Raw genomic sequence first — 14,570 nt, forward strand, 5'->3', positions numbered from 1 at the left:
CTCTTCCTTTGCTATTTTTCTGATTTCTATTTCTCATTCTGTTGAAAGCCACCCACATTTGATTTTCAAATCTCAGCCCTAGAGCAACCAAACCTCCCCTTTCCACTGTTCCAGCTTACTAAGCAGTGCTGGAGAAAACCCTGCAGGAACGCCGATGGTGTCCCACCTTATCGCTGCTCAGCACACCCCTCCTGATCCCAAGGCCTCTCTTGCCTCGCAGCTGCAGCTCCAGCCCTTTAGTGCTTCCCTGAAGGCTCCACGTTTATCCGAGACTCCTGCCTCGGAAGTCCTGATATCCGAATAGATAAAGCAAAGCCATGCTTTCAGCCAAGGACTCTGTTAGCCTCCTTCTTCTCTACCTTTAAGTGACCCTGTAACTTCTTTCACCTTAAAGGAACACTTTATCTATAGGAGTTTCCTCATTTTTTATCTCAGATAGAAGAGTATCCACCCCCCTAGCCAAAGATGAAGTATGCTCTCAAAAAGCAAACTTTTATTTGTTCTTCTGTTAGACAACTTTTACAAGCATAATGTGCATGTTTGTGTTTCTAGTAAGATATATTTATAAGGAAAAATTAAAAATGGGTTTTCTCAAAATGACAAAAGTTTAAAAAAACCTATAATAATTTTTATATCCATGGAGAACCAGTAATAACATATTGGTGGACACATCTTCCAAAATGTTTGCATGTATCTCTATTACAAAGTGAGATCAAAATTTAAATCCTATATTGTATTCTACTTTCTTTACCTAAAGATGCATAAATCTTTTCACATCATAATACCATTGTATTCCTTGCAGTGGCTCTTCTCACCCCTCACTCTTCCTTCCCATGCCCTCTCCATCTCTTCTCTAGCCTCACTTTTCCTTTCCAAGCTCTCCTTTGCTTTAGCCCACAGACATGCCTGAGTCCCCTCCTGCCACCCTCTAAAATAGCTCCTCTCCTCTGCCGCCTTCTCATCAAACATTACTTTCCTAAGAACAAAACTCACAGAAACAGTAATCTGCCTTTACTATATCGCCCTTTAATTCGGCCTACTGCAATCGGGCATTCTTTTTCCACCTCTGTTGCAACTGCTTCCTCTCCACAGTCCCCCATACCCTTAAAACACTTTCCTTCAAATTACCTAGCCCATGATCCTACCAAACCTACAGTTAACAATCTGCAAATGCAGATTGCCTGATAGCTTCTCTACTTAGCACCTTCCAGAAAAATAAAACTTAATATAGCAAAATTTGGGACCTCCTAAATGTTATGTGTGACAATGAGCATCTCTTATTTCTAGACTGAGAACTTTTGCAGTTGTGAATTGTTTTATGTTTTTCATATCAGAAACATAATACTGGGGCAACACTTTGCACACACATCTTTGCACACATCTCTGATGATTTCTTTAGGATAAATTTCTAGAAATGAATGATCACATTAAACAGTATTTTAAATTAGTAACAACTTGTAAAATTCAAAAAATTCTTAATCAATAGAACATTCTATAAATGCATATGATTGTAATATCATTGGTTTTGCTTTTCTTTTTTATAACCCCATTTGGGGCTGTAATTTTCATTTGGAGAACACACTTTTAATGAAAGAGGAGCTTTTCCGAGGATATTGTATTTATATTTGCAATCATCAGTTAAGTGGCAAAGTGTCCTTCCTTTTTGCTGATTATTTTTCTGAGAGGGATGGAGTATGGTGCAGAAAAGAGGAAATATCATTTGGCTAGGCAATGGACTTGTGCTCCTGGGCAAAAGTCAGCAAATGTGGAAGACTGGGAACTAGGAGGAAGAATGCTCCATGCTAACTACGTTCATCAGTCACAGAATCCACCCTACTGCAAGGGAACAGCAGCCCACCCAGAACTCTGTACAGGGGCTGCCCTCACCAGCATGCCACCTAGCAGTTTCCATTGAGTGGGTCAAGTATCAACACTTGGTTAATTAGTCACAATTTTCAGGATCTAAGGGTGTCAGCCAGGGGCATGCCTGTTCACATGGAGAGATTGCTGCTCAGAAGAGAGAGGTTCAGGGGTCTGCCCCTGCAGCTGGCTGGCTCTGGGATTATTGTCAGGGGACTGGAGTGATTCAGCCATAGATCAGCAGGAGGTAATTTCACTGCCGCTTTTAATCTGTCCCTCTCTCCACTGAATGCCGCTGGCTGGTAGCAGAGACCAGAAAGGGAAGGCTGGGAGAGAACAAATGGGGGAGATGGGAAAGTACTTTAAATAATTTCCTTAGTTGAATTCAGATGAACCTTTTCTAAAGAACCTTGGTGACTGGCCAGGCCCAGCTAGCAGACTGGCTTTAATTGAAATGCAAAAGCTTTTGGGAATCCTTGGGGCCAGAAACACAGGTCTAGTTACACCCTGTCTCTACCTACCTCTCTTCATTGTGGACTCCTTGTTCCTTTTTTTCTTTTTCTTCAGATTGGGTTTGAGGGCAAGTCAAGGTATATTAGTCAATGCCAGAGCCATCGTATTCTCCGTCAAGTCTAAACACAGAGGTTAAATGTTGTTGCATTGTCACCAAAGCCATTATTTTGAAGATAATTTGATTCACAGAATAAATTTTAAAAATGCAACAGTGATCCACCTCCCCCTCTAAAGGTTCCTAGTGCATTCCTTTTTCTTTGTTGGCAAAAACAGCTTTTCTACAAATCTAGACAGAGAACCAGAAGAATTCTTTAAAAGTAACCAGTTGGATCTCTCAGTAGATGCTTGGGTCCCTCTTGTCCAGTGACTAGCCAGCTGCCCAGTGAGTGAGGAGCCTTCCCTCTCTTCCAAAACAGCCTATCCCCAGTTTGGACAGCTCTGTCTTGTCATCCTTCAGTTAAGCCAGAATTTGAATACCTGGGCTTTCAATTTTTCTTGTTGTAGCCACAGAGAACAAAATTGCTCCTATCTCTATATTACATCCCTTAACACATTATGGACATTTATTGTGTTCTTTCTGAGTCTTCCAGTTAAGAGTTTGAATATTCTCAGTAAGTTTATTTGTCTTTTATCTCATTCATCAAATATTTATTTAACAATACTATGTACCAAAAAAGACACCAAGAAACAACTATGAACACAGTGTCTGCCTTCTGCAAGCTCAGTTTGAAGGAAAAATAGACTCATAAACATATAACTTCAAAATAACACAACGTATTACATAGATAAGCTTAGAAGTCTACATAAACTCAAAAGAGGAATGACTTGCCCAGAGAAAGGGATTTGGGGATCATCATTAAATATTTTCTGGAACTGACACCATCTGATCCCTATCTTAGAAAATGCGAAGACATGGGCCAGTCAAGGGGAAGATGGGAAGTTTCTGGTAGAGAGAACAGCATGCATAAGCGCCCAGAGAGAAGTTACAGTCTGTATTAGGCAGGAAAGAGGCAGTGGTTCAGTTCAGGGTTCTAGGGGGTGAAAGTGCAAAACTAAGAATAAAGAAAATAGGTTAAGAACTAGATCATGAATATCTTCATCAAATGACAAAGTTTTGAATGTTCTCTCCAAAAATATTGATATTGTCAGGAGAAAGCATCTGAGCATCTCCCAATCTCTGCTTGCCTTCTTCCCTACTCCAATTAATCAGGAAATTATTAACCCTAAGGTGCCAACCCTAGTAAGACCAACATACTCCTGTCGATGTTCTTAGAGCTAGACCCAAATTATATTGAAGATATTCATCTTCTCTTCCTTTCCTTCCAAAATCCCTAGATCTTCGATAAACTGTCTAAATCAACTAAATGCTGTCTTGGTGGCTGCGTGACAATGTAGTTGATCACCAGATGCCAGACTATCACTGCCTTTTCTGCTTTGCCTTGAATTTCATGAAGGCAAAAGTCATCTTGTCTTAATCCCTGTAGCTTTAGCATCAAGACAGTCACATAAGAGATACTCATCCAATACTGATACAGTCATCTACTGTCAATAGGTACTTAAAATAAAAAACAGATTTATATACATTCTGCTCAGGAGAATATCTAGATAAAAAGACTCATCTAATCTGATTCTCCTTCCTTTCTTTGCTCTTATTGTGTGTTTCTTGGAGGTGGCATCCACTTGCTCACCTCGGGGTTTTGCATAGGTTCTTCCATCTGCCTGGAATATTATCTCCTCCTTCCCAGCTCTCGCATCAACCCCCTTAAAAGTAACTGACTGCTATTCGCCTTCAGGAAAAGTCTCTACATTTGGTTCTCCTGTTAGCCACTCCTGTGCTTTGTACTTCCCTTTCATGTGGCTCATCAATTGTCACTCACTGCTGCAGCTCCAGGGCTTAGTCCAGTGCCAGGCACAGAGCTGGCATTTAATAAATATTAAATTCAAGATTACATGACTGCTCCCAAGTAATATCTCTGTTCAGTGAACTTTGGAATTTTTCAAAGAACAAACAAAATTCAGGAAATGTTAGAAGTAGAAAGAAAAGGGATTTTAGTTACCGTGGTTGAATTATCAATTTAAACCTTTTGAGATAAATGTACAATTGTGAAAACAACCCTCCAGAATTTAGAGTTTTATTAATTCCATCCATAGAAATGGCTAAACATTACTTTGACATTTGCAATGGTATATTGCGATTTATAGCTGACCTTATCTTAATGTTGAACTCTTTGACTAATTGTGCGCCCTAATTAATTTTTGTGCATTAGCTACTAAATTCGTAGTCCTTGTCTCTTTTTACCCAAGAGCAGAACTTAATCAAGTGATTGTAAATTTAGTAAGCTATATTTGTCATAGAGTATATAGAGAAATTAAATATCCAGTAACAGGGGACTGTTTAAATAAATGATGGTATCTGACCTTGTTGAAAAATTATTTAGTCATTTAAAATGGGTAATTATAAAAAATAACAATAAAATAGGTAATTATAAAGACTACCTAGCTGTATGGAAACAATTTAAAATATAATGCAAATTAGAAAAAAAAATCAAAATATAATATGTAAATATAATGTAGCAGTGGAGATAGATATTAAGAGAATATGTAAAGCCCGGCCGGTGTGGCTCAGTGGTTGAGCATTGACCTATGACCCAGACAATCGCCATTCAATTCTCAGTCAGGACACATACATGCCTGGGTTTCGGGTTCATTCCCTAGTAGGGAGCGTGCAAGAGGCAGCTGATCAATGAGTCATCATTGATGTTTCTATCTCTCTCTCTCCCTCTCCCTTCCTCTCTCTGAAACTAATAAAGATATATATAAGATAATTTCTGAATTTGGGGGAGACTTTAATTGCCTTACATACAAATTTCAAAAGGTTATCTGTACACTAAGGATGAAAGCTTTATTACAATGTAAATTATCCGAATATAACTGCTGCAGCATTAATGCATGCCTTTTCTACATCTATTGCAAATTAAAACGTATTTATAACTGAAAAGTACATTACATTTATTATGACTTCAGACAGGACTCTGACTTCAAAAGTCGAAGTTGCTTGTTACAGAGAAACACAATTATTTAATGGATAAACATTATCAGAACAGCAATAATGAAAATAGTAAATAAAAACACCTAAAATTCTACCAAATCAAATATTTTCATGTAACTCATTTCCTTCCATTCTTTTTTCATGTTAATCTATATTTTTTTTACAATTGACAGTAATTATTTTTTATATTTTTTATACAACACAATTTGTAAGCTTTTATTTTCCACTTTAAAAATGATCATTTTATTTGCTCTATTAAAGGAAGCATTTCTTAAAAGCAAAAATATAAGGCCCTTGCATGCTTGCAGTGCAGGGACAAACTTGAGTGTTTTTCCTGACCTTCTTTGTCCGCTGACACTGAGCTTTATAGCTTTGCACACAGGACTGTTATCACCTGATTTCCATTTAAGTAGTAAGATGATAACACAGAGTGCAAGGGGAACTAGGTTTAGGTGACAGACACATGATTTAATATCTGCTTATTGTTTCTACAGGGGAATTCTGGCCTGGGATTCAGTATTGCTGGAGGGACAGATAATCCCCATATTGGAGATGACCCTGGCATATTTATTACGAAGATTATACCAGGAGGTGCTGCAGCAGAGGATGGCAGACTCAGGTAAAGAGCTGAAACGTTAGAATTATTTGGAAAGTAAATCTGCCATATCAGTGAGACATGTTTATACCGTTGGAGAATAATATTTCTACAGAAGTTCTGTACTTCAAAGAGAAGGCTGTTAAAGCAAACTTTCTGTAATGACTCTACCGATCTCTCGTTATTTATTGAATTTCAAATAGTACTTAATTTGTGTTTGTCGACAGCTACCACATTCAACAGTGGTCCAGGCGCTGTGACCAGGGGATGCAGATAATGTTTTTTGTTCATGGCTCCTTCTGTCTGATTGGACAGAAGAATCCTATGAGCTGATGAGAAAATAAAATGTATAGAAAAAATAATATATTTTAAGTAATATTAGCAAATAATGGAATGTTATAGACACTGTGTGCATTTTGTTTAAGACATTGTGCGTTTATAGATTCAGCAGCCATATATAAGGGCTTTAGGTAGGAGTTTGGACAGTGTCTAAAAAACTATTCCATAGGAAGATTCCCTTCTGTGTCTTAAAAACATAATTAAGATTTCATTAACCCCACAAATCTGAGTGAGAACACAGAGGAAGAAAGAGCAAGTTGTCCCAACCAAGAGGAAGACAAGCTTGGCTTGGATGAAGACCACAAAGTGAGATTCCATAGTTGGATGGAGTGGAACCAGATACTGCTCAGGACAGGGTAGCAGCTGCTTGAGTCAGGGCCCCTCTCTTTAAAGAACTGAAGGTTATTTGGGGAATTAAGAGTCACCCAGGCTTTTTGCCAGTTAGTAAATACTATAAAATTCTATCAGAGATCAAAACACTAGCTAAAAGAGTCTATGGATTAGAACAATTAGGCGACATTTCCTTGGGGAGAAAATTATGTCCTCATGTTATTTTAGCGCCTCTACCAGATTGTAAATCCTCTCAGACCAGGCAGTTATAGATAGAAGTGGATCAATAAGTTCTTGCTGAATGAATGAGTGAAATGAGAAGAGGAAGGAGGACAGTAAATGAATGAGATAGGAAGGGCAGCACAAGCAGAGTCCTTCAGGTAAGTTTGGCGTTGGCTTGGGTGGAGCCACAGTGAGGACCACGACCTAAGTAGCAGAATTGTAAGCTCCATCGGCCTTCCTCAGTCTGTTTCTCCGTTTAGCATAAATAAGCTAGTTTCCTGTTTTTCTTATAAAGCAGCCAAGGTCACTTGTACTCTACTCAGTTCTTCTGATGCGGTGATTACTTTTGACAGCTGCATCTTTGCAGCCTATGGAGGAAAATCTTTTTTTTTTTTTTCAGGTGCATCTGCATCTCCTCTCAATAAGAAAAGAAATGAGTGACTCTCCCTTAGGAAACACATGCCTTTTGACAATAGAATTTTCAAGCTGATTTGAGGAAATTAATTTCTGAGTGAGGAAATATCCATGCTATAGAGTGAACAATTTGAGGACTGGGTTTGCTAATACTGGATGCAGGAGAAGCTCCATTATAAAGGCTTAGAAATAGAACTGTTAGAGGATCATTCAGAAATTGGTAGGCCATAATCATGATTTTGTACTATATGTCACATGCTTAGCCTACAGGTAAGAATGAAAAGTGGCATCTATGAGAGTGCCACCATTCTTTGCCTACAAGCATGGGTGAAAATATTATGTCTACAGAGATAAAAGGAAGTTCTGCTGTTCTGGGAGCATCATTCAAAAGTTGTAAAGAGAATACACTTAATGATAGCTTATATTTATTTAGATTTTATCATGTGTGGGGCATTGTGCTAAGATCATAGATGATAGATGATAGATAGGTAGATATAGATATAAAAATATAGATAAACACAGACACACACCTGTCTATACACTGACAATAGTATGTACTATTTTTATTGCCATTATAATATGGACTTAGAAAATTAAGGCTTAAAGACTTTGAAAAGTTCACTCAGCTAGCTTTGAATACATCCAAAAACTAGTCCTGAATGTCACTTATATACTCTCTAACCTCTCATTTAATAGTAAAATCACCTATATTCACATGTCTCTGTCTAAAAACTCCCAAAGGTAAAGTTTTCATAATGTTAAGGGGAAACTCTAAACATTACAAAATTTGTTATTTTTCTACCGAGCCACAATTTTCTTAATTGTGACCTCTACCCATTGGTCTTTGTATTGGCTCAGCTTTTCCCCCTTTTCCCTACCTGCCCTCTCTACCTCTCAGTAGCCTTTTCTCTGTGCTTACCTCAGTTTCTTTCTCTTTTCCTTTATACTGTTCTATTCCCTTTCATCTCATCCTTTCTACCTTTCTTTCAGGTTCCTTTCATCCTCTATGTCTTTCCCTCAGCTTTCTGCTCTTATTTGTTTACATCTCTTTTTCTCTTGGTCATAACACGGATTAAAGCCCATCTAAAAAAATGATCTGATGCTAAAAATGTTTCTGTGTTTTGACTCTCCAGTTTCTATAGTCAATTGAATCCACTATGTTTCCCTCATTAAAAAATAAACCCAAAAAACATAGTTTTCTTTTACATGTCAAATCCTTTGGTCCCTGTGGATTAGACACTCTTAACGTTTTTTAAATGTATCCTTTCAATTATAAATTCTATTTTTGACAATATTAAAATTTTCAGATAAGCTAAAGCCCAGAAAAATGAGATGATGGGTCAGCTAAAAGGAGAATAGTAACTGAACTCTATATTAGTCAAAATATAATAATCAGATCAATAATAATAACAGCCAAGACCAATGTAGTACTTCAATGTGCCAAGTACTTTTCTGGCGTTTAATGTATACAACAACTCAATTAGACCTATACCTTTATTATTCCCATATTTGAGGTAAGAGCATTGAGGAACTGAAAAAGTAAGTAATCTTCACAGGACTGTACTGCTTATAAATGTTGGGGCCAGAATTTGAACCCAGGCAGTCTGGCTCTAATGTTTATAAGTTCTAAGGTGTACTGCAGACACAGGTGCAGTGAGAGGTGACTTTCTCCCTAATTAAGTCAGGCTCCAAACTGAGCTCAGGTCTCAATGGTTGCTCCAGAAGAGTGATGTAAGAGAAAAGAGCATACTATTTAGAGTCAGAGGAGCTGGGTCTCAAGCTCTATTTTCTAGTTATGTGACCTTGGACTTCTTTTTAAGCTCTCTGTCCTCTAGTTTCCTCACTGGTAAATTGGAGATGGGAGCATATATCTTGATAATCTATGGTAAATGAAATAGTAAGTATGAAGGAGTTGTATAAAATTCAAAGGCTCTCAACACAGCCTATGTGCAGAAGACTGAACTTGAGTCTCGTCTTTGACAGCCAGGAAGGGACACTTATGGTTGACAGAATTCTAAGATGATCTCCAGTAACCCACATCCTTGTATCATCCCTTCCCCTTGAGTGTGGGCAGGACCTGTGAGTTTGACGGGATATCACCTCTGTGGTAACATTACTTTATTTGGCAAAAGAGATTTTCCAGATGTTATTGGGTCTCTAACCAGTTGACTTTGAGTTCATCAAAAGGGAGATTATCCTGTGTCGGCCTGACTTAGCCCAGTGAGTACTTTAAAGGCAGACAGACTGTCTTGCTGGCCTGGATGAAGCAAACTCCCATGTTGTAAGACGACCTATGGAAAGAGCAGCATGGCAAGTACCTGAGAGCAGCCTGTAGGAGCTGAGAGCAGTCTCCAATCCACAGCTAGCATGATGGGAAATGTCAGTCATATACCTGAGATCTCCCAATAGCCACATGAACTCAGAAGAGGACCCCAAGCTCCCAAAAGAAATGCATTCCGGGTGACACCTTGATTGTAGCCTTGAGAGACCCAGAGTAGAGGACTCCTGACCCATTGAAATGCTGAGATACTAAATATATGTCGTCTTAAACTGTTAAATTTGTGGTAATTTGTCACACAGCAATAAAAAACTAGTATGGACACTATAAAATTCTGGACCCTGAAATGCACTGTGGCCGAGCTGCAGATTGGCTTGCCCATTGAGGCTGCTGCCAGCACCGCCGCACTCTAAACTTCAGACACTGACCAGGACTCACCGATGGCCTCAGGCCCTTCACACACCTGGGAGCAAGAGGCACCAAGCAGTCAGAACACGGGGTGGACCAAGGTCAGAATCAGAGAAGAAAGCAGTCCGCCAAGGGGGAGGAACAGCAGAGACAGGGACTAGCTGATGTGTGGTTACATGCGGTGGCTGGAGAGGTGAGTCTAAGCGGGAGTGAGGGAGAGAGCCAGAGGCTTTAGGGAAAATGGGAGGTGAAAGCTAAGAGACCAGGTAAGAGAGCACATAGTGGTTTAGATTAATTTCTCTGGACAGTAATCATTATTCCATGTAACTTTTTAAAAAATATAACTTCTTGTGCACGTGAGTTTATGGATATAATAATTGTCCTTTATAGCTATGTATAGAATGCAGAAAAGTAGAAGAAAACTCAACACATTCATTTTTACACTTAATAGAGTAAATAGCTATTAACATATTTTGTACACTTATTTCTGCTACTTGTTTTTGCTATTTTGGTGGGGTTTTTTAGTTTAGATTATGCTCTAATATTTAGCATTTGTTTAGCTTCACATAAACTTATTTCATAAACCTTTCCCTATATCATTAAGACAAACTTTTACAAATATTTTAATTGCTGTTTAATAATATGCTTACTATTCACATAGTTAGAAGGTTAGGTTATTTTTATTTTCCTAGCATTTTAAATAACTGGTAATCTTTTGGAAGACACTGTGGACCCTGTTCCTCTTAATTTCCTTAGAATATATTCCTAGTGGTAATATTTCTGAACCAAAAAGTATGAACACTTTAAAGAATTTTGACATATATTGCTAAATTTCCTTCCAGAAATATTGTACCAAATTCTACATCCACCAACAATTTGGAGAGGGCCTATTTTATGATTTGTTGTCAGTATTGCATGTACTTACACATATATAATTTTGGGCTGTCTACCAAGACACACAATGGTATATTTCCTTGCTACACATTTTTTTGATTAAAAGTAAGATTGAACATTTAAAAAAAAATGTTACTAGTCATTTGTATTTCTTTTCCTAGAAATAATCATTCAAATTTCATAGCATTACCTGTCTACCTTTAAAGGAAGAACATTTCAAAAAGAACACTATGTTGTCTTCCAGAGCAAAATAGGTACATTTTCATGCTTTAAAGAATGATTTTTATTTCTACTTTTGAATCTGAACCCTAAAAATGTCCTCTGTGTGCCTTCAAGTCCCTGGATTGCCGAGGACCAATATCGACCTGTCATCCTGGGGAAGAGCTATCACATGACAGCCTCCTCTTGGTGATGCAGTAATGACATTTCACACAACAGTGCATTTATTAGACCCATCCACAGCACAAAAGCAGCGTGTAGTAGCAGGCAGAAGAGATGGCTGCTCGCCAATTTCCTGACAAGTGACACAATTTAATCTCTTAGCCTTCAGCACAATCATTTCTACTCCTAGACAAGGTAGGAAAAACAAGTTTTCTCTAAGTCGACTGCTTCATTTGTTCCTTCTGTGTCTGTTTACAGGTAAGGTTGGATTTGTTCTTATAAAAGCCAAGGTAACATACATGTTGATTTCAAACAAGACTCATATTTATCACACTGAGGTTTCACTATACTGATCAAAAACTGAGAGGTCAAGGATCGATGTTTTAAGAGCACAACCCCTGTGTATAAACTACAACGTTGTCCTTTTCGCTGTCATTTGGCAGCTCACTCTTTTGCTTTTTTAAAAAATTTATATCCATTAACTCACTAGTGATTTTCAAATAAGAACATGAGGAGAAAGAGAGAGAGGGAGGAAAGAAAAGGAACAAAGGGAAGGTAAAGAAGAAGAAAACTGGTGATCATCAGGAGCTAAAGACATCATCCAACTTGAAAAAGATGACAAACTTAAGCTTCAACATTTTCTGTGCAAGTGAAAAGCACCAAGCAGAGAAAAGGGAGCAACTAACAAGCATCAGAGTCTGAAACTTATGCCCAAGCTCCCCCACTTTCAGATTGTTTAAAGAAATAAAAGACTTTTAGTTAGTGAAACATGAGATTGCTAATTCTTGGAGTACTTTATGTTGAACTTTCATGAGTTTGAATGATTGCAAACAAAAACCTCATGAGTCTCCAAGGCCAACCTGTCAGTTTCCACTGGAACCCAACTGATTATTGCACCAAATGACTATGATTATGCTAAATTTTCCATTGCAAGATAGAGATTCTCAGTGTCTTCAAGGCCAAATGAACTTTTTTTCATCATTGTTTTGAGGCTAAAACAGCGCAAAAGTCCAACTGCTGACATGAACAGGATCTTCATGAGAAGGGATTTCATTATCCAGTGCAAATTACATTAACACCCTCAGAAAGAGGTATGGTTGGGCTCTCAGTGCACTTGTTCTTATGGATTATTTCCTTCCATCTCTGCCCACAAGAATGAAAAAGGGTGAGAAGGAACAGCCCTCTGTCCTTTAATTTTCTCCATCAATATCAGCTTTAAATGTGTTGACATTTTACTTAGACAAGAAAAAATATCACTTAGCAAGTGGTTCCATGGTGACTGGTAATGACAAGTTCGCAACAATTAGAACGACACAGGAAAATTACTAAACAAGAACAGTTTCAGCTATGCATCTGGTAGAACACCAAGCACCCACGTACAGTCATAGTTGGAAAAGCATCTCCAACGGTTTTCCTATTTTGGTCAACCGTTATGTAACCCAAACAGAAATCCCTCTATGGGTTAAGTGAAATAGCTTTATGGCAAACATGCTCCCTCTCCCTTTTTTAAACAAATTGTACCAAGACTTCTGAATATGCACATGCAAAAGAATTAAGTGGGGATCCTACTCATATCATACAAAAATTAACTCAATGTGGATCACAGACCTAACTGTGAGAGCTAAAACTATAAAACTCTTAGACAAAAACGTAGGAGTAAACCTTCCGGACCCTGGGTCAAGCAGATAAATTAAATTTCATCAAAATTAAAAGCTTTTGTGCTTCAAAGTATATCATCAAAAAAGTTTAAAAAAACAAACAAAAAAACACAGAATGGGAGAAAAATTTTGCAGTAATATATCTGATAAGAAACTTGTATCCAGGAAATACAAAGAAGTTTTACAACTCAACAATAAAGAGACAAACAACCTAATTTAAAAATCAGCAAAAGACTTTGTATTAGTTTTCTATTGCTGCTGTAACACATTACTGCAAACTTAGTGACACAATATAAAACAAATTTATCTTATAGTCCTGGAGGTAAGAAATCCTGAATCAGACTCGCTGGAATAAATTCAAGATCTTGACAGGGTGGCTCCAGAGAATCTATGGGAGAATCAATTTCCTTGCCTTGTCTCAGCTTCTGGAAAGCACCTGAATTTCTTGGCTCATAACTCTTTCTTCTTTTTCAAAGAGCATCAGTCCAACCTTTGTCCTGTCATCATATCTTTTCTCTGACTATAACTCTGCTGCCTCCTTATAAAAGGACTCCCATGATTACAGTTGACTCATGCAAATGATCCAGGATAATCTCTCTATCTCAAGATTCTTAATTTAACCACATCTTTTTGTAAAATCTCTTTGGCCTATAATGCAACATTCAAAGGCAAAGGCAAAGACTTGGACTTCCTAGGGGGGGCAGTATTCAGTCTACCACAGATTTGAATAGATATTTTTTAAAGATGATATGCAAATGGCCAATGAGTACATAACATAAAAAGATATTCAACATTTTTATTTATCAGGGAACTGAAAATCAAAACAAAAATGAAATACCACTTCACATCCAGTATGGTGGCTATAATTCAAAAGGTAGATAATAACAAATGTTATCCATAATGTAGAGAAATCCCAACCCCCATTCACTGTTGGGATAGTCACTATGGAAAACAGTTTCTCAAAATATAAAAGAGTTACCACAGCCCTGTCAGCATGGCTCAGCAGTCGAGCATCAATCTATGATCCAGGAGATTGTGGTTTGATTCCAGGTCAGGGCACATGCCCAGGTTGTGGGCTTGATGGCCAGTGGGGGGGGGGGGGTTGCAAGAGGCAGTCGGCTAGTGACTGATGTTTCTATCTCTCTCTCTCCTTCTCCTTTCCTCTCTCTGAAATCAATAAAGATATAAAAAAAAAATAAAATAAAAGAATTACCACATGAGCAACAATTCCATTCCTAGGTATATATTCAAAGAAAATTGAAAACATATGTCCACACACACACAAAAAAATTTGTACATGAATTTCCATAGCAATATTATTTATAATAACCATAAAGTAAAAACAACCTAAATGTTCATCAGTAGATGAATGAATGAATAAATTGTCATATAGGGATACAATGAAATATTATTCTGCTGTGAAAAGGAATGAAGTACTGATGCATACTGCATCATAGATGAACCTTAAAAGTAATATTCTAAGTAAGAGAAACCAGGTACTAAAGGTCACACATGGTACAATTATTTTTTATAAAATGTCTAGAATAGAGAAATCCATATAGAGAGAAAGTAGAATAGTGTTTGCCAGGCCCTGGTAATGAGTATAGGATTTCTTTGGGGCGTGATGAA

The 14,570-nt window shown here is 37.7% G+C and overlaps 1 protein-coding gene across 2 annotated transcripts in view; it reads left to right on the top strand.

Moving 5' to 3' along the window:
• DLG2 (discs large MAGUK scaffold protein 2) overlaps positions 1 to 14,570 on the top strand; it is a 1,615,022-nt gene that overhangs the window by 1,118,615 nt on the left and 481,837 nt on the right. For both annotated transcript variants that reach the window (XM_016206846.2, XM_087821627.1), the window contains one exon: positions 5,917 to 6,041. In XM_016206846.2, coding sequence (XP_016062332.2) covers positions 5,917 to 6,041 — 125 coding nt within the window. The remainder of the gene's footprint in view (positions 1 to 5,916; positions 6,042 to 14,570) is intronic.

Source organism: Miniopterus natalensis, chromosome 11 (genome assembly GCF_054644295.1).
Source record: "Miniopterus natalensis isolate mMinNat1 chromosome 11, mMinNat1.hap1, whole genome shotgun sequence".
NCBI classification, from domain to species: domain Eukaryota; kingdom Metazoa; phylum Chordata; class Mammalia; order Chiroptera; family Miniopteridae; genus Miniopterus; species Miniopterus natalensis.